Genomic DNA, 23,539 nt, shown 5'->3' on the forward strand with positions numbered 1-23,539 from the left:
AAGCAAGTCACTAAATTGTGAGTTGTCACAATCAAGGTGAGAGGAATTAGGCTCTATCCTTTGAAAAGTATGTTAAAGAATTTGTGGACATACTGTCAACCAACATAGCCAATAAGTGGCAGAGCCAGGCTGCAAATCAGGCCTCTCTGAACCCATGTCCTTTCTCCTGTACAACACAACCTTCCCAAGGTATAGCTCCTTCTTCCTCTATTTGTAATTTCCTTGACTTCTGGATTAGAAGGCATTCAATGACTATTGACTGAGATTTGGGAAAGAAAACAGCCTTCCTAGAGCTCATTCCATTTGTGATTTACACTTTGGAAGATAATGTTACAAATGAGTGTAGTCATGAGTGCAGCAGGCAGGTAGCGTTGGCAGAAGCTTTGTCCCCAAGCCTCATCTCTCCTGGAGCTAAGACGTTGCTTGGACACCCAAGTGTGATGTGCTCACCTGCCAGGCCCATGCTCCCCCACTCTGGCCTAACCTGGAGAACTCCACTGCCCACAACCTGCCAAATAAGACCCAGACCTGCACTGGACACACATGCTCTCTACTGCTAGCCTCTCTGTGGTACTGATGAGGGCAAAGCTATGATTCAAGTTCCCATATGGACTTATAAACGTGATGTGAGGAAAACCATCGTTCCAATTGCCTGGATGACAAAACACAAGCTCTTGGCCACCGCAGGGTCTAAGAAGAGAATGTGGATGTATCAGGGCTAATCTGGAAAAATAACTACAAATGCAAGATCGTCTGATAAGTCAATGGACGAAATTCTCACAGATCCATCCATTCAGAGGACCTTTACTAAACACCTACATGTGCTAGGCAAATCTTAAGACTTTCCTATCAGAACTGTTACCTATCAAAACATCTCTCAGTTGTCATAAGGGGAGTCCAAACGTCACCCCTAGGCTGGCGACCCCCCTTGGTAAATTTCCCCTTGGGGAAATGAACACTCTGGGGCCTAATGCATACCTTGCACGATCAGAGCTCTACTCTCCAGAGCATATTTTAGGACTGTAATAAAAAAAACTCACACTTCCTTTGTGTAACTTGGGCTTTTTCAGGTTCTGATACAGGACTCAGCTGCTATTCTGCTTCTGGGACTGGACTGCAGAGTAATAAATGTGAGAACTGCTGCACTAAGATTCATAACTCCCAGAGAATCTGTGGTAAAGCATAAACTAAAGGTGAGAGTGACTGGGATGCCTCAGAAAACAAGGCATAATTGGGGACAGCTGTTGCTCCCAGGCAATGAGTTGTATATTTAATCTTTTCTTTTTAGAATTTCATTACATATTCAACACCCCGGGACAGAATTTCTTTAATCACAGCAAAAGAAGTGCCTTTGCCCAGCTCCGCTATTTAAATGAAAATAAAAATTCTTCACCTTGTAAGTACATCTCCTGCAAGATCCCATCTTTGTACACAACCTGCCTGCATGGGAGACCCATATACCGGCCACTGCTTCCATATGGGGAGCCCCTGCCCTGTCTAGTCTGCCGCCAGGTCTCCAGCACTCATCTGACACTTCCACATCCAGCCTGACACCTGGATGGCTAGAGGCTGGGTTGGGACTGGGAGATACGCAATCCTAGTAATAAAGGACTTTGAAAGTTACTAAGTGCTATACAGTGTAAGTTGGTAACAAGTCATAAATATTTGCTGAACAAGTAACTGACTGAATAACTGCCACTATTCTTGTTATTATTCAGAAGGGGCAAAAGCTTTACATCTATTCCCACTAAAATTCAGCACATAAATGACTATTTTACACTCCTTAAACATCATATTGCTAATTTCAATGCAAAATTTTGCTGTCTGGAAATAATTAAAATCCCACAAACATTTATTTATAAAGATGAATAAATCATGGCTCCTTCCTCCCAAGGAGTTTACAACCTATTGAGAGAAAGGAACTCCTACCCAAATAAGGAAAGTTCATGGAAAAATGTGATAAGACCTAGGAGCACAGAGTGTGCTAAGGGAACACAAAGGAGGGAAGGGAACACCCTTGTCTTGCTTCTGAATGACAGCTGTGTCTGGTTCTCTGACATCCTTTCCTCATGGGTGAGTTCATACCTTCAGAGCGCTTTCTCTCCATCACTGGGGACAGGGCACCAGAGAGAATGTTTCTGACCTTTTACAACTGCCAATGTCCAAGACTAAAGAATGGTGTTTATCTGGCTGACCTCAGCTATGTCTCCTCTACTCACCCCCAGCTGCCAGATCCTCCAGTTGGATGTGTTCTGTTGAGAAGACAGTCCCTAAGACTCTGCAGAAGCAACAGGCAGATTTCTTTACAATCGCCTTGGTTTTGGGGTCTACAGCCCATGAGACCTCTTATTCCAACATACGAATGAAGAAAGCAACTGAGTCACTTGAAATGTGATCTTGAACTCCATTAGTAAACATATAGTGGCCAAGAGGGTAGAAGTCCCAGGGAAGCATCTTTTGCTCAGTGTTAGACAAGAACCTCCAGAACGGACAGAAAATGGAGCGGGCTATTGCAGGAGGTCGTGAGTCCCACCTGTAGACTGAGAGACAATGTACTTTGTCAGTATGTTGTAATCTGTAGACTATGAGAACTGGACCAGATGACCCTATGACCCTCTCCAACTCTGAATTTCCATGTTTCAAATAAAATCCACAACTATATTTGGAGGTGACCAAGGGGTTAAGACTGAGCTCATTAGTGCCTCTGTTTGTCATGACTTAAGTCTGGGTACAGCATGACTAAATCTGGACTTTCTGACTTCTGCCCTGCCTTCTGTGTCTCTCCCTGTTCCTTTGTCAAATGGGACCCTCCTGAGGGGGAGTGAAGCCAAGTTACTAGAGACCAGTGGATATGACAGGAAAATGAAGGAGAAAGAGGGGAAGATAGAGAAGAGAGGAGGAGAGGCAAGAGAAGGGGGAGAAGAGAGCCTCAGCGACAGAGAAGGCAGATTTGTTGGCTTTCTTCTCTTCCTTCCTGGTGTTCTTCTTGTCTTCCATGGTGACATTTATCTTCTCTGTTTAGTCTCTATTTTCTGGAATTGTCTTAGTAACATAATTTAGTTTCTGACTCCTAGAATCCTTGCTCCTAAAGTGGAGAGGACTTCAGAAATCCATTCAGTTCAAACTCTTGGAAAATATTATCCCTCCATTTGCCAGATGAAGAAGTTGAGCCTGTAGACATGCCCAGGTCACACAGCTAGCACCAAGGGAACCTAGAATCCTGGTCTCTTGTCTGCTAATAAAACTCCGTGTAAATGTTGAATTTCTTTTCTTGAATTCAGAATACTCGATGGCTATTTTCCATGTTCCCTAGTTTATTTACTTAGTAAAATTTTATGAAAGATTTCATTCATACAGAAAAGTTCAGGGAATGATACCCATATATCCACCATTTGGGGATCATTTTTGATGCTCTGAATCTGATCACAGCTAACAGTTTTCAGCTCATTCAAAACCAAAATGGATCTGTTTCCAGAGTGCAAATTCAAAATCCTCTTATGATGAATGTGAACTCATACCAGGAAAGTAAGTATGATTAACAAAATGGCTACCCATTGTTTGGAAGCATGCAATGAGCTTAGTGCATTAGATCACCTGCCCAAGATCACCTAGATCATAAGTAGTAGAGCCAGGATTCAAACCTAAGTCTGGCTAATATTTCAATCATTCAGTTATTCATTCAACAAATACTTGAGTGTCAGTAGCAGGACACTGCACAGGTGCTGAGGACACAGTGACAAAGTCAACTTCTGTCCCTGCCCTTACTTTTTTGGTAGAGGAAAAGGGGGCATACAGAGTGCTATTACCTAATTTGGGGGTTTAGGGAAGCTGAGTTCCAAAGGATAAGTATGAATGAAGTAGCAAGGGGATGGGGGAGTAAGAGTGAAGAACATGCCAGTCTAAGAGAGCCTTCTGGTGTGGAAAAGCCTTTGGCAAGTTCAGGAACAATGTAGCTGGAGCCTAAAAGAGGGAGAAGCAGTGGGGGAAAGATGGGGTGATGAGATGAGCAGGGCTAGGCTGTGCAGAGGCTTGTCGGCTGCAGGAAGGATTTCAGACTCTTAGGTATAATGGGAAGCCAATGAGATTTTTTTAACCAGAGCGTTTTTTAAAGTTTTCCAGTGTTTTAAAAATCACTCTAACTACTAAGGGAGAGGGAATGGATTAGAGGAGTCAAGGTTTGGAGCACAGAGGCCAAGTAAGAGGCTAGTACAGTAATCCAGGTGGAATGATGGCAGCTTGGCCAAGGGTGGTAGAAAAGGAAAGAGAGAAGTCTAGTATTCAAGAGCTATTTAGGAGGCAGAATCGACAGTGTAGCTGAGTGACCAGAGTTGAGGCTGTGTGCAGTCACACTCACTCAGTCTGAACCCCACTACCCACTACCATAGTGCAGTGCAGTGTGTATGAAGGTAGCCACTGGGGAGTTCTTGGGTTTGTGTCTTGGTTGTGTGTCCTTGGGCAGAGGGTGCACAAACTCCTCGCCCCCAACACACACACACACACACCCACTACTGAACCACAGAGTTGAGGATGGCACTTTATACAAGTATCAATGTGCTTTTGCCTTTTTTACAGTTCAGACCTTGCTACACCCTCACCCCATTCCCACTCCTGCAGGATTTCTGAAAGCACATCCTCAAGCAACTTTACCGGTATCGAAGAAATGGAATCTGAGGTGAGGACTTAGAAAAAAACACTCTAGAATCTTTGCAGCTTGTAAGTTTGGTCTTGATGACCACAAAACTGATGGCTCTTAAATTATTATAGTATGAGAGCATCAGAAAATGCTCTGCTAAAACAACTTGTGCTCAGCACTAACATAAAGACAGCCTGAGCAGCCACATGGTTTGTATTATTCCTAAATTGGTTCCAAGGGATATTTCCTGGAGAAAATGTTTTGTGGGTGGTGCCTCAGCTACAGGATTCCCCGGCGCAGACCTGAAGGCATGCCACTCGCAAGTTTGTTCCAGGGACACTGGGGTTAGAGCTATCAGTAGATTCCTATTTTCAATCAGGTTACTTTCAAATGCTGCCACAGCATGTGCTGCATCCCTGGGTGTCCTCTCAGTGGTTATGGCCCCTAAATCTCCTTCAATGCCCCTCCCCCCAAGAGATTTTCTTCTTTGTCATGGATCTCTTTTTCCACAGCAGGAAAACAGCCCAGCAGGTTGCTGACTTCACCCTCTGATTCATGCTCATCAGTCACGTGTTGGTCTTTTTTCTGTCCCTTTCTCTACAAAATATATTCCATCTCAGACTGGTTTCCTAGGAAACCAAGCCTCAAAAACAGAAATAGACTGGGTGGAAAACAAATACTTCAAAAATTCCACTTTGCAATGTTCAATAATGAGGGAACCCAATTAACAGAAGCAGTAGTAAATTTATGTAACTAAAACGTGTGGACTTTTCCTCTGTAGATTTTAAACTCATCTTTGGATCATGCCCTAAGGACAGCAACTATTTTGAAACAAACTACTGATCAAATGATTAGAACTATTGCAGAAGATCTTGCCAAAGTACAGAGATGGAGGAACAGACTGAACTACTAGTTTGACTCAAGGCAACCAAAGATTTTTAAAAAATGCAGAGAAAACTTGGTCTTCACCCCAGAAGTATTTTACTTATTACACAACTTATGAAGATGATTTTCTAGAGAAAACACCAAAACTGCAAGAAATGGGGGACACAATGTGCTAAAATGAAACAAAAAATGGACCTCTGATTCTTAAAACTCAAAATCAACACATATTTGCTTAAAAATAAATCTATGTTATTCCTAACTCATAATAAAAGAAATCAAAATAATGAAATATACTTTTACCTATTAGTGTGGCAAAAACTAAAGTTTGAAAGGAAGTAAACATGTGCTTCAGAGATAGTAAATCGTTTCAGTTAGGAGCAACAACGAAAAAAGTCTTTTTCAGGGTCTTGATACCAGAATCTGTAACTGCTCATTCTACCGAGGGTGGAGTCGGGTAGGGAATCAGCTTATACTAGGAATTTATGTGTGATGACCTCTTATGTCTTCAAATCCAGTAAGAAATTTAGGAAACAAAGGGTCTCTCCAGCTCTAAGCCTAAAATGTATGTGAAATCTGAGGCCTAAACTGTAGGCCTCAAAGGATCTCCTATCAGTGTGATAGGGCAGAGTGATCACTGAGGTGTGCGGTGATTGAATGAATGGACCAATGTTTGCTGTCATCACACTCTTAGTTCCATTTATCACAGGGCATTGGATTACTATGAATGTCTGTTCCACACATGTACTAACCCTGGACAGATAGTTACCAAGGCATACAAAGATCTCAGATAAAATGCAGACACCAAAAATTTAACCCTCTCACTGGCAATGTACTGTTCTCATGCTCAGTCTCAAAGAGAGCTGTTTGTTAGACTGGTGGTTGCCAAGGGGCAGGGGGTTGGGGAGGGATGGAGTGGGAGGTTGAGGTTAGCAGACGTAAGCTTTTACATATAGAATGGATAAACAACAAGTTCCTACTGTATAGCGCAGAGAACTATCTTCACTATCCTATGATAAACCATAATGGAAAAGAATACATTAAAAGAAAAGCATATATATGTATAACTGAATCACTTTGCTGTACAGCAGTAATTAACACAACATTGTAAATCAACTATACTTCAATTAAAAAAACCCAAAGAGCTGTTTATTAATGTCACCTTTCCTCTCCACATATACATGTCATCCAGGTTAAATTATATAACCTCTCTGTGCCTTTTGTTTTTCTCAGCTTAAAAATGGAGGTGATAATAGTGCCTATCCTCACAGGATTAAATGAGAAGACTGAATGAGGTAATATAAACACTTAAAAACAGTGCCTCACATATAAAGCACAAAGTACGCATTTGCACATTATTATTTTATTATCATTACTTAGTAAAATATCAAGTTCTAAAATTAATATATCAAAAACAGAAACTTTCCTATATATAAAAAAATCCAGGGCTTCCCTGGTGGCGCAGTGGTTAGGAATCCGCCTGCCAATGCAGGGAACACGGGTTTGATCCCTGGTCTGGGAAGATCCCACATGCTGCGGAGCAACTATTCCCGTGTGCCACAACTACTGAGCCTGCAAGCCACAACTACTGAAGCCCACGTGCCTAGAGCCCGTGCTCCGCAACAAGAGAAGCCACCGCAATGACAAGCCCGCACACTGCAACGAAGAGTAGCCCCCACTCGCCACAACTAAAAGGAAAGCCTGTGTGCAGCAACGAAGACCCAACGCAGCCAAAAAAATTAATTAATTAATTTAAAAAAATCTGTTTGAAAAGCATAATAGAAGATCCAGTTCACATGGAACCATGAAAAATATTATGGTGATATGCAGTATCTATAAAAAGAAAATAATGATTCTTAAGGTCATATTTTCCCTAAATTAACCTATAAATTTACTGTAAACCTAATGAAAATATCAAAATAACTTTTGGTATTAACGAGACTAAAGTTCATTTTTAAAAAATGTAATACCCAGGGAATTTCTGAAAAATAACAGTAATTTTGGTATGGGTGGAACAGAGATTACGTCCACATATTAACACACCATGAATCAAAATAGGGAATAAACTGGGAGCCTGGGACTGACATATACACACAACTATATATAAAATAGATAACTAATAAGGACCTACTGTATAGCACAGGGAACTCTACTCAATAGTCTTTAATGACTTATATGGGAAAAGAATGGTATAACTGATTCACTTTGCCACACACCTGAAACTAATACAACATTGTACATCAACTATATTCCAATAAAAAATTTAAAAAATAAAATAGAGAAAAAGAGATACAAACTATAAGTCAATAAAACAGAATCCAGAAATAGACCAAAATACAAACTTAGTCTATGAGAAACGTAGTATTTCAGTTCAGTTGGGGAACGAGGGATTACCCAATAAAATTTGGTATAGTATCTATTTAGAAAGAAATAAGGATGGATCTCTGTTAAATACTGTATCAGTCAGGGTTCACGGAAGGAACAGAAACTCCTCTAGATATTCCAAGAAGTGCTTTAACATAGAGAATTAAGTCCTTAAAAATCATGGGAAAAGCTGTAAGGGCAGAAACTAGGGGCCATATTTTTAGACTCAAGGTCATATCACCATCTGATCCAGAGAATAGGAAGCTAATGCCACCAGTTGCCAGCAGCATTGCCTCATACCCATGAAGCAGGTGACAGACACTAAAATGTGGAGTCTGGTTGCTACAAACAACTCCTGTCGGCAGCAACTTGCTTGTCCATTGGCACAGCTGCAGCAGATGGCCTCTGCCTCCCTTCTAACTTAAAAACTTCACCAAATGCAAGTCGTTGGCGGAATCTAACCTGTTCAGAACCCCACTTACCTTTGAGTCTGCAAAACTTCCTTTTTAGCTTTCATCCCCTGTGGTATGGAATGGGGAGGCATGGGACATAAAGCCAAGTGCTAAGAGACAATATCTAGCATACATCATACTAAAACCAATTCCAGATGGATAAAAGAGTTACCTGTAAAAAATAAAATGAAACTATCAAAATGCTCTAGAAGATCGATGGGTGAATTTACAATCTCGGGTGCAAAGATATTTCTAAGTACAACATAAATTTGCAAGCCACACAGGAAAAGTGATGGACTGATCTACATAAAAATTTTATTTTTTTAGTATTTATTTATTTAATTAATTTATTTATTTGGCTCCATCCGGTCTTAGTTGTGGCAGGCGGGATCTTTAGTTGCTGTATGTGGGGTCTTTTTAGTTGTGGTGTGCGGGATCTTTTAGTTGCGGCATGCCAACACTAGGTTGCAGCATGGCAGCGTGTAGGATCTAGTTCCCTGACCAGGGATCGAATCCAGGCCCCCCCCATTGAGAGCGTGGAGTCTTAGCCCCTGGACCACCAGGGAAGTCCCTACATAAAAATTTTAAATGGTGATATCTAGCAGTATTTTAAATGCACAAATACTTTAGACAGCTATGTCCTTGCTAGATATTTATATTATAGAAATATTTGTGTAAGTTTGCACAGGTATGTACCCAAACAATGCAGCATTATTTGTAAGAGCAAAACTCTGAAGATGAGTGATATATAAATTACAGTCCACTCTATGATAGAACACTATGAGGCCAGGTAAAAGGAGAGATCTGAAATGAAGATGTTCCCTTTGTATAACACACGTGCACACATATCCTTACATTATCTAACCGTATACAAAGATTACATTATTATTTTCGTAGGTCAAAGGGAGTTATCTTGGTGGGAAGATTATGATGCATTCTTTTTCTTCTTTGTAATTCTCTGACTTAGAACTTTAAAATTTCCCAATTTCCCCTTCCTCCCTGCCAAAAAACAGAGATAATTTTTGTCAGTATATATTTATTTTCTCTTAGAATGTTCATGATTATTTTTGTTTGCTAATTTAAACATACATTATTCAGAATTATACAAAATTGTGTTCTTCAGAAGTATCTAGCAAGAGTATATACTGTGAAATCATTCTATTCCTATTAATGACTAACTTACTTTACATATAAAAGAAGTTATGAATTTCAGTTGAAAGAAAAACTGCACTTATAGGAAATCATTCTATCATACATACAAGTTCACAGTTTTTACTTTTACAACCTTTTCATTTAAAATCATTCTTTCCCAAAAAACTATACTTCAGCATTAGACAGATAAGTATCTAATAAGTAATTAGTATGTACATAGGTGGCTGTGAAAAATTACCCACAACTGTAATATATTCTGTTCCAAAGCTGAAAATATTTCCTTTTAGAAAGCATTTTAACATTTCTTCTCATCATCTATAAAGCAGCAACAATACTTAAATTAAAAATAGCAAATCCAATGATATGCAATCATAAACAGTCCCTTAAGAAATATATTTGAAAAGTCATTATTCCTTAAAATATTTACATTTTTTAAAATACATGACAGCCACAATGTCTTGATCTACTTTAGTTGATCAAATTAATAAGAATCTCCAAATCCCTCCCCAGCTAAAATGCTATTCATCTTTAATAAAGGAGACTTTATCCTTGGGTTTATTCAGCATCTTTATATCATCCAACAGCTTTTTGGGTGTTAAAATATGCGTGGAACCTGGTAGAGGAAAAGAGAAATTTTCAGAGGCCAGCAGTTAAATCAATTTTCCTTGGCTAATTATATTGTCCTGTCCTTCAAATATGCAAAGTGCAGTAGCTTGGGGCAACTTAACAAAATTTCTATAGGATGCCTTCCTGAAATCTGCCTAAACTACAGTATTTCAATCCTTCCTCTTCATTGAGCACACTCAGTAACCCTTCAAAAACACTGCCCACTCCTAGTGCTTTGTCCACTTTGTGCTATATATTGATAAACTGAAGATCAAAACTGGAGGTTAGTCTGTCCTCCTGACAAAACAGCAACAGTCACAGAGAACTGTTAAGCAGTGCTGCAGATCGAGGCTTGGTGTATAAACGCGGCACCTCCAGGGGTCAGGAGAGTTTCAGTATCAGTGGCTTTGACTGAAATGCTTAAAACTAAATTCCATACAGGCCTGGCCAATGTCAGGTCCACAGACAGAAAAAATTTCAAAATATTTCTGTAGTAGAAATGCATGTTTCAAAAATTATTTAATCATGAGGGCAAGAAAAGGATAGGATGTAATATTTTAAAGGATATATTCTTTATGTAATATTTAGAATATTATAAAGAATATATATAATATATAATACATTATATAATATATTATAAAGCATATTATAATGAATATAATATTTCTGAAGCTCATTCTCTCAAAATCAGAATTTTAATTTAAAAAAATCAAAAAAGTCAACCAGGAAAAAATTCTGGTACATCAGATAAAACACACTATGATTTAAAAAATATTTTTTTGCACTGAACAATTTAGTCCTAAATGTAAATTACAAGATAAAGTTTTACATATATATTTTTGCATTTAGAGTTTATTTTAAAAAAAACAGAAAAGAGGAAAACTCAAGTCTTACCAATAATAACTTCACAGGATTTATGTGCCTGAGATACTTCATAAGCACAACGCATTTCAGAGTATGTAATTCCTCCGATTACAAAAACAATCAGCTTAGACCCATTTTTTCGATCCTCTAAATAATTAGCTCTGGGTTTCTGCCGAGCACTAAAAAATAAACACAAACACGTTAAAAATATTTCCAAAGCCATACTGCTTATAGTCTTTTAAAAGAGCCCAACTCAAGCAAACTCAAATTTGGCACCAACTGCATTGATTTTAAGGAAATGACTTAACTATGGTGTGACTGGAGCATCAAGGGCCAGGCAGGACAGCCCCACTTTAAGTTCAATTTTGATCTACAGAGTTTGAACAAAAGACTCATAATCTAGCTCAGCACTTTTACCTTTAAAATAGAGCTAAGGCCCTGTCTTATTTATTTCAGATAAAGACATAGTATACCTGAGAAGTCTATGACTTCCTGAAGTCAAAAAAGGGGTGGTGGTGGCATTGAGACAATAGGGTTTTAAAGACATAGAGGGGGTGGGGGAGGCACAGGTGCTGCTTTGGAGCTGACGTGGTACCAGAACGTCCCTTGCTGAAACTCTACTAGTAAAGTATGATTATAGGAGATATCGAACACATATCTACACTCCTGTGTTCACTGCAGTATTATTCACAATAGTCAAGATATGAAAACAACCTAAATGTCCATCAATGAACAAATGGATAGAGAAAATGGTATATATATAGAGTGGAATATTATTCAGGCTTAAAAAAGAAGCAAATTCTTCCATTTGCAACAACATGAATGAACCTGAAGGATATTATGCTAATTGAAAAAGGCCAGACTCAGAAAGACTGCATGATCTCACTTATATGTGGAATCTAAAATAGTCAAACTGCTCTTTGGTCTCAGTGGCAGAAGCGAGATGACGAAGGAAACGTCATCATTTGGAAAGCATCGGAATAAGATGCACATGTGCCGCCGTTGTGGCTCTACGGCCTACCACCTTCAGAAGTCGACCTGTGGCAAACGTGGCTACACTGCCAAGCAGAAGAGAAACTATAACTGGAGTGCTAAAGCTAAAAGACGAAGTACCACCTGGATTGGTCGAATGAGGCACCTAAAAATTGTATACCACAGATTCAGGCATGGGTTCCGTGAAAGAAAAACACCTAAGTCCAAGAGGGCAGCTGTTGCAGCAACCAGTTCATCTTAATGACTAGTCATGCAATAAATGTTCTGGTTTTAAATAAAAAAATAAAATAAAATAAAAAAGCCAAATTGATAGAAGTGGAGGGTACAATGTTGGTTGCCAGGGAATGGGTAGAGAGGGAAAAGAGGCAATGTTGTTGAAAGGGCACAAAGTTTCAACTATGCAAGATGAGTAAGTTCTAGAAATCTAATGTACAGCATGCTGACTATAGTTAACAAAACTGTACTGTATATTTGAAATATGCTAAGAGGATAGATCTTAAGTCTTTATGCCACAAAAGAAAGCAAAGAAAAAAAAAGGAAAAGAAGAAAATGGTAATCATGGATATATTAACTAGTTTGTGGTGACTTCCCAATGTATATGTATCAAAACATCAAGTTGTATACCTTAAAAAATATGTTATGAAGTCAATTGTAACTCAATAATGCTGTTAAAAAAAAAAAGAGAGAGCCACCTGGGTTTCAACTCTGATTCTGCTTCTTTTTAATTCTCTATGACTTTTAGCAAGTTACTTAACCTCTCTCTAAACCTAAAGGGTTGTTTTCAAGATTAAATGAAATAATGTACAGAATACACTAAGTATGGAATCTGGTACTAGGAAAGCACTAAACAAATAGAACTACAATATCTACTACTTCTCCCCTTAGATTGCTCTAGATCTGTGCACTGGCCAAGATAGCAGCCACTAGCCACATGAGGCTATTTAAATTTAAATTAACTAAAATTAAAAATTTAGTTTCTCAGTCATGGTATGTGGCTAGTGGTTATCATACAGGACAGTGCAGATATAGGATATTTCCATCACTGCAATAAAGTTGTATTGGGTAGCACTGCCCTAGGTCATAGAAATCACTATTTTTGTTCCCATACCCCACTAGTAAAAATTCTGAGCTTTTATTTGAAAAGTAAATAAATATTTTAAAAGAAACATGTACATCTATTAAAAATATATATTAGTTTATAAATTATATATGTGTACTAGTATATACTAATAAAGCTTAATTTCTCCTTTTTCTAGTGTAAAAATAATACCCAATAGATCATCTTATTACCCACTTTGGAAACCATATACTAGATGACCTCTAAGACCCTGCAATGTAGGATATCACGGTAAACTTTTAAAAAATAAATTCACTCATTTATTTTTGGCTGCACTGGGTCTTTGTTGCTGCATGCGGGCTTTCTCTAGTTGTGACGAGCAGGGACTACTCTTCATTGTGGTGCATGGGCTTCCCACTGCAGTGGCTTCTCTTGTTGTGAAGCACAGGCTGTAGGCGCACAGGCTTCAGTAGTTGTGGCTCGTGGGCTTTAGAGCGCAGGCTCAGTAGTTGTGGTGCATGGGCTTAGCTGCTCCATGGGATGCGGGATCTTCCCAGACCAGGGCTTGAACCTGTGTCCCCTGCATTGGCAGGCGGATTCTTTTTTTTAAATAAATAAATAAATTTATTTATTTATTTATTGGCTGCGTTGGATCTTTGTTGCTGTGTGCGAGCTTTCTCTAGTTGCAGTGAGTGGGGGCTACTCTTTGTTGCGGTGCGCGGGCTTCTCATTGCGGTGGCTTCTCTTTGCCGTGGAGCACAGGCTCTAGGCACATGGGCTGAAGTAGTTGTGGCACACGGGCTCAGTAGCTCCACGGCATGTGGGATCTTCCAGGACCAGGGCTCGAACCCGTGTCCCCTGAACTGGCAGGCAGATTCTCAACCACTGTGCCACCAAGGAAGTCCCAGCAGGCAGATTCTTAACCAGTGTGCCACCAGGGAAGTCCACGGTAAACTTTTTTTTTTTTGTGGTACGCGGGCCTCTTACTGTTGTGGCCTCTCCCACTGAGGAGCACAGGCTCCGGACGCGCAGGCCCAGCGGCCATGGCTCACAGGCCCAGCCGCTCCGCAGCATGTGGGATCTTCCCGGACCGGGGCACGAACCCGTGTCCCCTGCATCGGCAGGCGGACTCTCAACCACTGCGCCACCAGGGAAGCCCCCACGTTAAACTTTTAATAATGTTCTCAGTCTAGCCTTTTGGATGGTAATTTCCATCTGCCATCTTAAAGAATGACGAGGTAGTAAACAACAGAAATAGTAAAGAGACTTAGTAGCTGGTTTTGAAAGATGAAACAGGAACAAGATACACTCTTGGTTCCCATACAAAATAAATCAAGGACATACTAAAAGTACAACCTTGGTTTAAAAACTTTCCAAAGAGTGAAATAAAGTAAGAAAGCAAAAGAAAAGGAAGTAATATTGCTCAAAATGATTATGTGATTGTAACGATTTTTAAATTTCTGAATAGCAATTTTAGGACAATAGGATTACATACAATTTGTTTCACATAAATGTGTAAGACACTGTGTTAGTGTTTTACACTCTGGAAGACACATAAATAATGATTAAATCCCTGTATCCTGAAAATCTCACTCTAGAAAGCACCTAGAGGCATTGGTTAAAATAGGAGCAAACATCTTTTTAAAAGCATAGCTGAAAGTAAACAAGTAAGAGCAATCTTCAAGGGCCAGCAGCAGTACAAAGGAAACTAAAAACTAGAGTGGTAAACTGAGTTGAGGCTTCCCTGCCTTATAGTGTTAGTCTAATCTTAGCAAACAAGGGGTCTGGGTGTTTCCCTGTTTAATGAACACAGAAGACAAAGTCTTGGATATTGTGCAAGGTAGAGATGGGGAGGTGACACCCCTGCATAAGGTCAGGACACACTCAAAAGCAAGGGAGATGACAAAGAAGCTTCTTATCTGATAATTCAACACAGGCCTGTCTCGTGAGAGCTCTAATTTACACTACCTTCATAGGCTGGGGAACCCCAACTGAGAAATTAACACACAAAAGAAAAAAGTCTCTAACCTTGGCAGAAGCAAATGCAAAACCTCTCTGAAGGTACCCACTCTCAATCCTGGCTACTGAAATAAGCTCAGAATCCAAAATTATGACGCACACGAGGAAATAAGCAAGCACAAGTGTCTGCAGAATGAAAAAGCAGTAAAATTAGACCCCAAAGAATGTCAGATGTTGAATTTAGTAAAAAATAGTCTAAAATTATGTTGAAAATGATAAATGATAATAAAGTAGAACAGAAAGCACGACAAGATAAGAACAAAGAAGTTCAAGCATATTTGAAAAAGAAACAAGGAGAACTTCTAAAATAAAGGAAAAGTAAAGTCAATGAACATAGAAGCTCAAAAAATATATACATATATATAGTTTACTCAGCAGATTAGGCACAAATTTAAGAAAGAACTAAAGAATTGAAAACTAAATCCAAAGAAAAATTTCCAAAATGGAACACAAAAGTAAAAGAAATATTAAAACTTGAGAGATTACGAGGCGTGAAGATAAAATGAGATGTTCGAATAAAACCAAGACTGCAGAAGTGGCAATATTTGAAGAATTTATGAAAGATATGAAACTTCAGATTTTAGGAAACACACTGAATCCCAAGGAAAGGAATAAAATAAACCCTCAGGCAGACACAGCATAGGAAATGTACAGAATATCAAAGACGAAAAGCACCAGAGAGAAAAGGCAAATTACCTATAAAAGTACGACAAAACTGTCTGAAAACACCCCATCCCCATACACACACCTTCCCAAGAGCTAAAATGGAAACCAAGAAACAGGAGAATAACATTTCAAAGTGTTGAGTGAAAATTAACATGAGCCTAGAAATTCAAAGCTATCATGTAAGAACAATGACAAAATGAAGACATTTTCAGACAGACAAAACCACAGAGACCCTACCACCAACAGACCCACACTGAAGAAACTTCTAAAGGATATATTTCAGAAAACAAATGAGCCCAAAAAACGGGATGCAAGGGACTCCCCTGGTGGTGCAGTGGTTAAGAATCTGCCTGCTAATGCAGGGGACACAGGTTCGATCCCTGGTCTGGGAAGATCCCACAAGCCATGGAGCAACTAAGCCCGTGCGCCACAACTACTGAGCCAGTGCTCTAGAGCCCATGAGCCACAACTACTGAGCCCACATGCCACAACTAGTGAAGCCCATGCACCTAGAGCCCATGCTCCACAACGAGAAGCCACTGCAATGAGAAGCCTGCGCACAACAAAGAGTAGACCCCGCTTGCTGCAACTCCTGCATGCAGCAACAAAGACCCAACGCAGCCAAAAATAAAATAAAATAAATTAATTTTAAAAAAAGGGATGAAAGCAGAAGTGGTGCGCGATATAACTGGTTAGTATGCACACACAACTAAAAAAATAATGCTCATCATTAATTTGGGAAATAAAAAAGATATAAGGTGAAAACAATAAAGAATTAAGAGAACATTTAAAGGGTGCGTAGTTTGAATTAAGTTGTTCTGAAGTTCTATACTATTCATGAGAAGGGCAAAGATAACTAATCTCAGACTTTGGTGAGTCAAAGAAGTGTACTAAAATTCTAAGGATAATAGCTACAAAAGTACAAAAAGGCTATATAACTTCCAAACCAGGAGAAAAGGGAAAAATAAAACTAAAGAAAAAGTCCTCAGACCAAGAGAATCACCCTAGAGAAATACTCAAACACACGTAATGTACAAGAATGCTCACTGCGTATTATTTGTAATGGTGCCAGTTTTGACACAGCCTAAATTTCCATTGTGTGGAAAATACATGAATAAACTGTGATACTCACATAAGAATACACCAACCAGCAGTGAAAATTTATGCATGTTATCAACTTGGGATAAACTTCACAAACATAATGTTGAGGGAAATTTAAAAAGGAAGTTGCAGGAGGACACATACAAGATGACACCATGTATATTAAGATTAAAAACACAGTCAAAGACAACTTGTGGTCATGGTGGAATAAGATGGTCAGAAGACTGCCCTCCAAGAAAACAAGTATAAACCTGGATGAAATTGTGGGGGGACAAACCAGTTCAGGTCACTTGGAAATCAGCCACGGGCAAACAGCAAATTGAGAAGCACTTACTCTTAAAAAATACGTTAGCATATTGGTAAGAATGGTGGTAGTGACTACGTGACCTTCTAGCCTGAGGCTGCACGCAACCTGCACTGTTCTTCCAACTCAGTCAGCAAAAACTATAGCTTTACTGACCTGAGGCTGGCTGAGAGAACCACCAACTTTACTGCCTGAGGTGGAAGACTTGATTCAAGGTAGGGAGCAAAGGGAATACAAAATCCTGCAGCTTTGCTAGTTAAAAACGGCAGACCTGGTTTATAACAGGAAGACCTGCAGCTCTGGTAGCACAACATCTTGGTCCCAGTATGGGATAGGTGGCACATCAGCCAGAAATTTAATGGGGAAATCCTGAACGTACGAAAGCCAAAGAAGACAAAGACAAACTCTCCCCACATCCTTAGCTGACTGCCAAATTATGCTTGTGTCAGGACAAGCCAGAGAAAGCCCCAGGGAAAGAATAGGGAAAAAAAAGAAGGGTGGTGGTGGGGGGTGGGGAAGACTCAAGAACTGACTCTGACTTGTAATGCAGTTCTTAACCCACATTCGGATAGATCAGCAGATGATGGAAGGCGTGAGGTGTCTAAACACAACCCCTGCCCAGATAACTGGCTGACCTCTAAACTATTCAGACATAGGGCAACCACTAGGAACGAAGCAAAAAAATTAAATTTAAAATTAAAAACCCCTGCAATGACATCAGTGGCTAAACTGCAGGGAGCAGTGATCCCACAGCTTAAATCCATACAAATTACTAAAACAAAAAACAATTTAGAGTTGCTACAGTACAGTATCTAAAAGATCCAACTTTCAAGCAAAAATTAGTAGATATGTAAGAAAACAGTAACCTGTGACCCACACGTTGGAAAAAAGCTATCAATAGAAACTGACCCTGAGTGAATCCAGATGTTGGATTAGCAGACTCCGAAGAATCTATTATAAATACGATCAAATAATTAAAGAAAACCATGCCAATACTACATTAATCAATGGGGAATTTCAAAAGAGAAATGGAAACTAAAAAAGAAGCAAATGGAAATTCAAAATGTGAAAAGCACAATAACTGAAATGAAAAATTCACTAGATGGGCTCAATAGCAGATTTGAGATGTCAGAAGAAAGAATCAAAGAATTGAAGATGGGGCTTCCCTGGTGGCACAGTGGTTGAGAGTCCGCCTGCCGATGGAGGGGACACGGGTTCGTGCCCCGGTCCGGGAGGATCCCACATGCCGCGGAGCGGCTGGGCCCGTGAGCCATGGCCGCTGAGCCTGCGCGTCCGGAGCCTGTGCTCCACAACAGGAGAGGCCACAGCAGTGACAGGCCCGAGTATCGCAAAAAAAAAAAAAAAAAAGAAAGAAAGAAAGAACTGAAGATGGATCAATAGATATTAGCATATCTGAAGAACAGAAAGAAAAAAGGTGGAAGAAAGGTAAACAGAGCCTCAGTGACCCATGAGACAAAGTCAAACTTTCCAACACATGAGTAATGGAGTTTCAAAAGAAGAGGGAGAGAGAAACAGGCAGAAAAAAAATTTGAAGAAACAGCAACTGAAAACTTCCCAAAATTTGATGAAAAATATTAACTTGTAGATCCAAGAAAACTCAACTACCCCAGGTAGAATAAACACAAAAAGAACTCCGCCTAGACACATCATAGTTAAACTGCTAAAAGCCAAAGACCAAGAGAAAAATCCTGCAAAACACAACTCTATACATAATTTAGAATACAGATATATGTAGAAAATGTATAAAGAACCACAGGTGAATGGTAAACACCAAATTCAGGATAGTGAAGAAAGAGAGAATAAGAAAAATCAGAGAGTGATATATAGGAAGCTTGAACTGTATTTATAATGATTCATTTGTTAAGCTGGGCACTGAGTATAGGGTATGCATTATAATATTGTCTACAGCTTTCTGAATGTCTCAAATATTTTATCACCAAAAAAATCATCAGAAAGGATTATGTCCTCTGCTAATGTGAAGAAAAAAAAAGATGAGTGGAGAAATTCTCTAGTTTCATGTAAGTTTTTTTTATAATATGGCACATTTTCATATTGCTTATCTGGACTCATCTAAAACAGGTTACAGTTAAAGAAAAACTGCCTTCTAAGTGACTATATGCTTCAAGAAGAGTTACCAATATAGGAATACCTGTGTACCTTTTCAGTTATTAGTCTGTAATTTCATAGTGAAAATTTCACTGGCTTTCTTTCATTTATAGGTTTTACCTTACAGCTCCTGAGCCATTCCATACTGCTGGACACTGGGAACAATATGGCCACTCTTTTGAATCTAATCTATTATCGATGGCATCCTAGGAAAGAAAAGAATTAAAACCATCAAGAAAATATTGTAAATTCCAGGATTTTGTTTGTTTTACATAAAACTCAAAACTTATGTTTACAATTAAGGAACATAAGGATATATATTTAATAAAATAAGGTTAGCCCTTTTTTTGAAACTCACAAATCTTAAATTGCAACAAAAATTAATGAAATCATTTACTTATTAAACTAATATTTATTGCATGCCTGTATTTCTTCATCTGGAGGGTTCCCACTTTGGTGTGAGAATTCCAGGTACCTTATAAGGATCTTTATCTTTAGAGTGTTAGGGGTTCCTTTTTTAAAAAAATAAATTTATTTATTTTATTATTTATTTATTTAGGCTGTGTTGGGTCTTTTGTTGCTGCACACGGGCTTTCTCTAGTTGCGGTGAGCGGGGGCTACTCTTCGTTGCAGTGCACGGGCTTCTCACTGCGATGGCTTCTCTTATTGTGGAGCACGGGCTCTAGGCACATGGGCTTCAGTAGTTGTGGCACACAGGCTCTAGAGCACAGGCTCAGTAGTTGTGGCATACGGGCTTAGTTGCTCCACAGCATGTGGGATCTTCCCAGACCAGGGCTCGAACCTGTGTCCCATGCATTGGCAGGCGGATTCTTAACCACTGCACCACCAGGGAAGCCCAGTGCTAGGGGTTTCTAATACCATCTTAATCCTGACACACCTCTTAGGCTACTGGAGTCCAGGCCTTGCCCTTCATAGCGGTGGCTCTAAAATAGAATGTGCATAGCGGTGGCTCTAAAACAGAATGTGGCCTAGGTGTATTCAAGATAAGCCAATGGGATGAGCGAGGCTTTCCTTTTCATTTCATTTTAAAATTTTCCTTCTTTTTAGGATTAATATTTTATTATATATTTATGTGTAAGTGTATATACTGTACACATAGTATTTTATCAATACAGAATTTATATAGTTTATAAATAAATAATCATATACTCTAGCTCCTGATCACATCTATTATGATTAAGTGTGCATGATCAAGAAAGTTTAGAGACCACTGCATTAGAGCATGGTTGTACAAATGGTATCAATAAGTAGGAATGGACACAAGGAATGGGCACAAGGTACTCAGTAGTCCTAGAGTATTTCAATAAGACTGCAAGATGTGAAGAAACCAAGTTTCAGGAGAAACCCTGAAGGCTGTAGACTGCCACTGAGGTAAAAGTGGATTTTCTGAATTTAATATGCAAATCCTTGTTAAAGGGTTTGAGAAGGTCAATTCTTATTTTTAAAATACTAGCAAAGAAAAACTACTTAGTTCTATATCCTTGTTATGGATCAGGAAAAAAAAAACAACTTCTGCTGCAGAAAAAAAAGTCTAAACTCTTTAAACTTTTCATCTATATTAAGCATGTGTGAATGACATAGAATTAGTCAAGTAAAACAGAAAAATCATAGGAATAAATTGTACACAATTAGTTTCCATGGGAAAGTAGAAATTAAAGTTTAATAAGTTAAAGGCAAATTGGAATAAATAGAACTATCTGATTATGACTGAAGAATCAATGTCATGACCTTATTGAGCTCATAATGTGATTTTTATTAGTTCATTTTCTAATTTCCTATAATTGAATATTATTTTCTAAAAGTAAACAGTACTAAAGGCATCAGCCATCTGTTGACTATAAAAGCAAACTATAGTGAGGTTTACATTTTTTTTTAACATCTTTACTGGAGTATAATTGCTTTACAATGGTGTGTTAGTTTCTGCTTTATAATAAAGTGAATCAGCTATACATATACATATATCCCCATATCTCCTCTCTCTTGCGTTTCCCTCCCACCCTCCCTATCCCACCCCTCCAGGTGGTCACAAAGCACCGAGCTGATCTCTCTGTGCTATGAAGCTGCTTCCCACTAGCTACCTATTTTATATCTGGTAGTATATATAAGTCCATGCCACTCTCTCACCTCGTCCCAGTTTACCCTTCCCCCTCCCCGTGTCCTCAAGTCCATTCTCTATATCTGCGTCTTTATTCCTGTCCTGCCCCAGGTTCTTCAGAACCATTTTTTTTTTAAGATTCCATATATATGTGCTAGCATACGGTATTTTTCTCTTTCTGACTTACTTCACTCTGTACGACAGTCTCTAGGTCCATCCACCTCACTACGAATAACTCAATTTTGTTTCTTTTTATGGCTGAGTAATATTCCATTGGAGGTTTACATTTTAATCACAAATACATTTCCAAGAATACTGGAGTCTAACACCTTCTAATAGTGGTCATAAACAAATGTTATTTTGTTGAACTTTCATTCAACTAAATTATTTATATTTCTGCTACATAAAGTTATTTCAAGCAGAGTTTTTTTCATAAAGCATGTGTGTGCTTTTTTTAAAATTTATTTTGAGTCAGTGGTATGAATTTGCAGTCGAGAATCTTCAAGAGTTTCCTCTCCTCCTTTAACACCAGATACAGCCTTCTTTTGTGAACTCTCCCAGTACTGCAGATAATTCTTGATCCATAGATATGCTTAGACTGACAGATAAATATACAAAGAGTAAAAAATATTGTACAGAAGGGCACTCAGGGTATAAATAAAATTTAATTAATTTTACCTCCAAAATATCTTTGATAAAAGGTGTCCATCGAGAGAGCTGAAACGTTTCTTCTGCAGACCGATCCTTTCTTAATGGTTTGCCTTGTTGAGACTAATATAATTAGAGGAAAAAATTAAAAATCAGTAATTTTATTTAGTGATATTCTCTTAAGTTTTCTAACAAGATGTTTAATTTACAGCAAACACTATGTTGCAGTTGACTTAAAACTAAGAGTGGAAAAGCCTACTCAAAAAATCTGAATAGGTGTGGTCACATAACTTCACAGTATTTTGTGCATTAATGATAAAATTTATGATAGTATCAGAAAATATGTTTACTCCAAAGTGCTTATATAAAACTCGATGGGAAAGAGTGAGATTCTATACAGAGTTCTTCAAATTCTGCTATAAATGAATCATAAAAAGAAAAGCATAAATAGCAAATTACAACAAAAACTGTAAGATATAAATTCACTAGAAAAATGTACTTGTCCAAATTACTCATATATGGGAAAAAAAATGAAATTTTTAATATTTTACTTACCAAATCAACAGAGTAAAATAAGAAGACTGTCCACATGGATTCCCACATAAGAAAACATATTTAATGCAAATGACCACACATGCGTATGTATAAGTATATACAGAATGTAAAATTTCTTACGGGAGGGACTATGGGAACACCAAGGTAACTCCAGTTACGAATCATGTCACTCTCATTTTCTATCTTTACATTCTGGATCAACCTGTCCAAGTTTTCTTCCGTAGTTCCTTAGGTAAGTCAAATATGAGTGCACAGTCAAATAATTGCTACCATAGTCATTTCCAGGTTTTAGGTACCCAAGAATAAAGCTTTTTTAAAAATAGCAAACATTTAAATTATATACCCTTCAGTATGCTCCCAATTTCACATTTTTCCTTTCATTTATCTTAACCAACTTTAGCCACTACTTTTTAATTTTCTAAGATTTTCTTATGATCAAATAGTAAACCACTTATTGTAAAATGATTTTAGAGCTGGGTATTTTAATATATTCAAGAAAATAAACAGTCTGCATTACCATTAATACTGAATATATAAAGTAGGATTGCTCTTATTTTATCATAATTATCATGATTTTTGTTGAGTAGAACTGGAAGGAGTACTCGCATAGCATCTTTGACTTTCTGTCCTTCTGCATCAGTTCCAAGTGCCAGGTCCTTAATGAAAATGAAATATAGTCAGTGATCTATGATCCAAATTAATTTTTCAGTTGAAAAAAACCTATTACTAAAACTTGCCAAATTTTAATGGAACACTGATGCCTTTTCACAGGAAAATGTTAGTATCACTTGTAAACTAATACTGTACAAAACGTAAAAAGTCAAAAATAATTCAGAGAAGAAAATCATTAATCTAAACCTTTGCTAATATGGTAGACGAGCTGCATGTGGCTACTGAGCACTTGAAATGTGTCTAGTCTGAATTAAGATGTGCTCTAAGTTAAAAAACCAGATTCTGAGGACTTGTTTGTGAAAAAAAGAATGTAAAATATTTCAGTAAT

At 38.3% G+C, this 23,539-nt stretch overlaps 3 protein-coding genes across 3 annotated transcripts in view; 2 read left to right on the plus strand and 1 right to left on the minus strand.

Moving 5' to 3' along the window:
• Nucleotides 1-7,340, plus strand: part of AKNAD1 (AKNA domain containing 1) — a gene marked incomplete at its 5' end in the record, with an annotated part of 42,161 nt that extends 34,821 nt beyond the window's left edge. Inside the window, 8 exon segments of the mRNA XM_081258656.1 lie at nt 1,071-1,183; nt 1,187-1,193; nt 1,289-1,396; nt 2,226-2,391; nt 3,282-3,325; nt 3,444-3,525; nt 4,573-4,672; nt 5,415-7,340. Coding sequence (XP_081114782.1) covers nt 1,071-1,183; nt 1,187-1,193; nt 1,289-1,396; nt 2,226-2,391; nt 3,282-3,325; nt 3,444-3,525; nt 4,573-4,672; nt 5,415-5,546 — 752 coding nt within the window. The 3' untranslated portion in view covers nt 5,547-7,340.
• A 2,105-nt stretch (nt 7,341-9,445) lies between these two features.
• STXBP3 (syntaxin binding protein 3) overlaps nt 9,446-23,539 on the minus strand; it is a 53,419-nt gene continuing 39,325 nt past the window's right edge. The window contains exons 14-19 of the mRNA XM_081257225.1: nt 23,057-23,195; nt 22,660-22,766; nt 22,015-22,107; nt 19,341-19,426; nt 10,984-11,132; nt 9,446-10,096 (exon numbers count right to left, since the gene is read on the minus strand). Of these exons, the coding sequence (XP_081113351.1) occupies nt 10,002-10,096; nt 10,984-11,132; nt 19,341-19,426; nt 22,015-22,107; nt 22,660-22,766; nt 23,057-23,195 (669 nt within the window). The 3' untranslated portion in view covers nt 9,446-10,001. The remainder of the gene's footprint in view (nt 10,097-10,983; nt 11,133-19,340; nt 19,427-22,014; nt 22,108-22,659; nt 22,767-23,056; nt 23,196-23,539) is intronic.
• LOC308629424 (large ribosomal subunit protein eL37-like) lies at nt 11,140-12,927 on the plus strand. Its single transcript, XM_081257235.1, has one exon. It carries the CDS (start codon nt 11,897-11,899, stop codon nt 12,185-12,187), a length of 291 nt encoding a protein of 96 aa, XP_081113361.1. The 5' UTR covers nt 11,140-11,896; the 3' UTR covers nt 12,188-12,927.

This window comes from Mesoplodon bidens (genome assembly GCF_964165515.1).
Source record: "Mesoplodon bidens genome assembly, chromosome: 2".
Classification (NCBI taxonomy): domain Eukaryota; kingdom Metazoa; phylum Chordata; class Mammalia; order Artiodactyla; family Ziphiidae; genus Mesoplodon; species Mesoplodon bidens.

What these genes read in the sequence shown, in the direction of transcription:
- LOC308629424 (XM_081257235.1), top strand. Translation starts at nt 11,897, where the DNA reads ATGACGAAGGAAACGTCATCATTTGGAAAGCATCGGAATAAGATGCAC.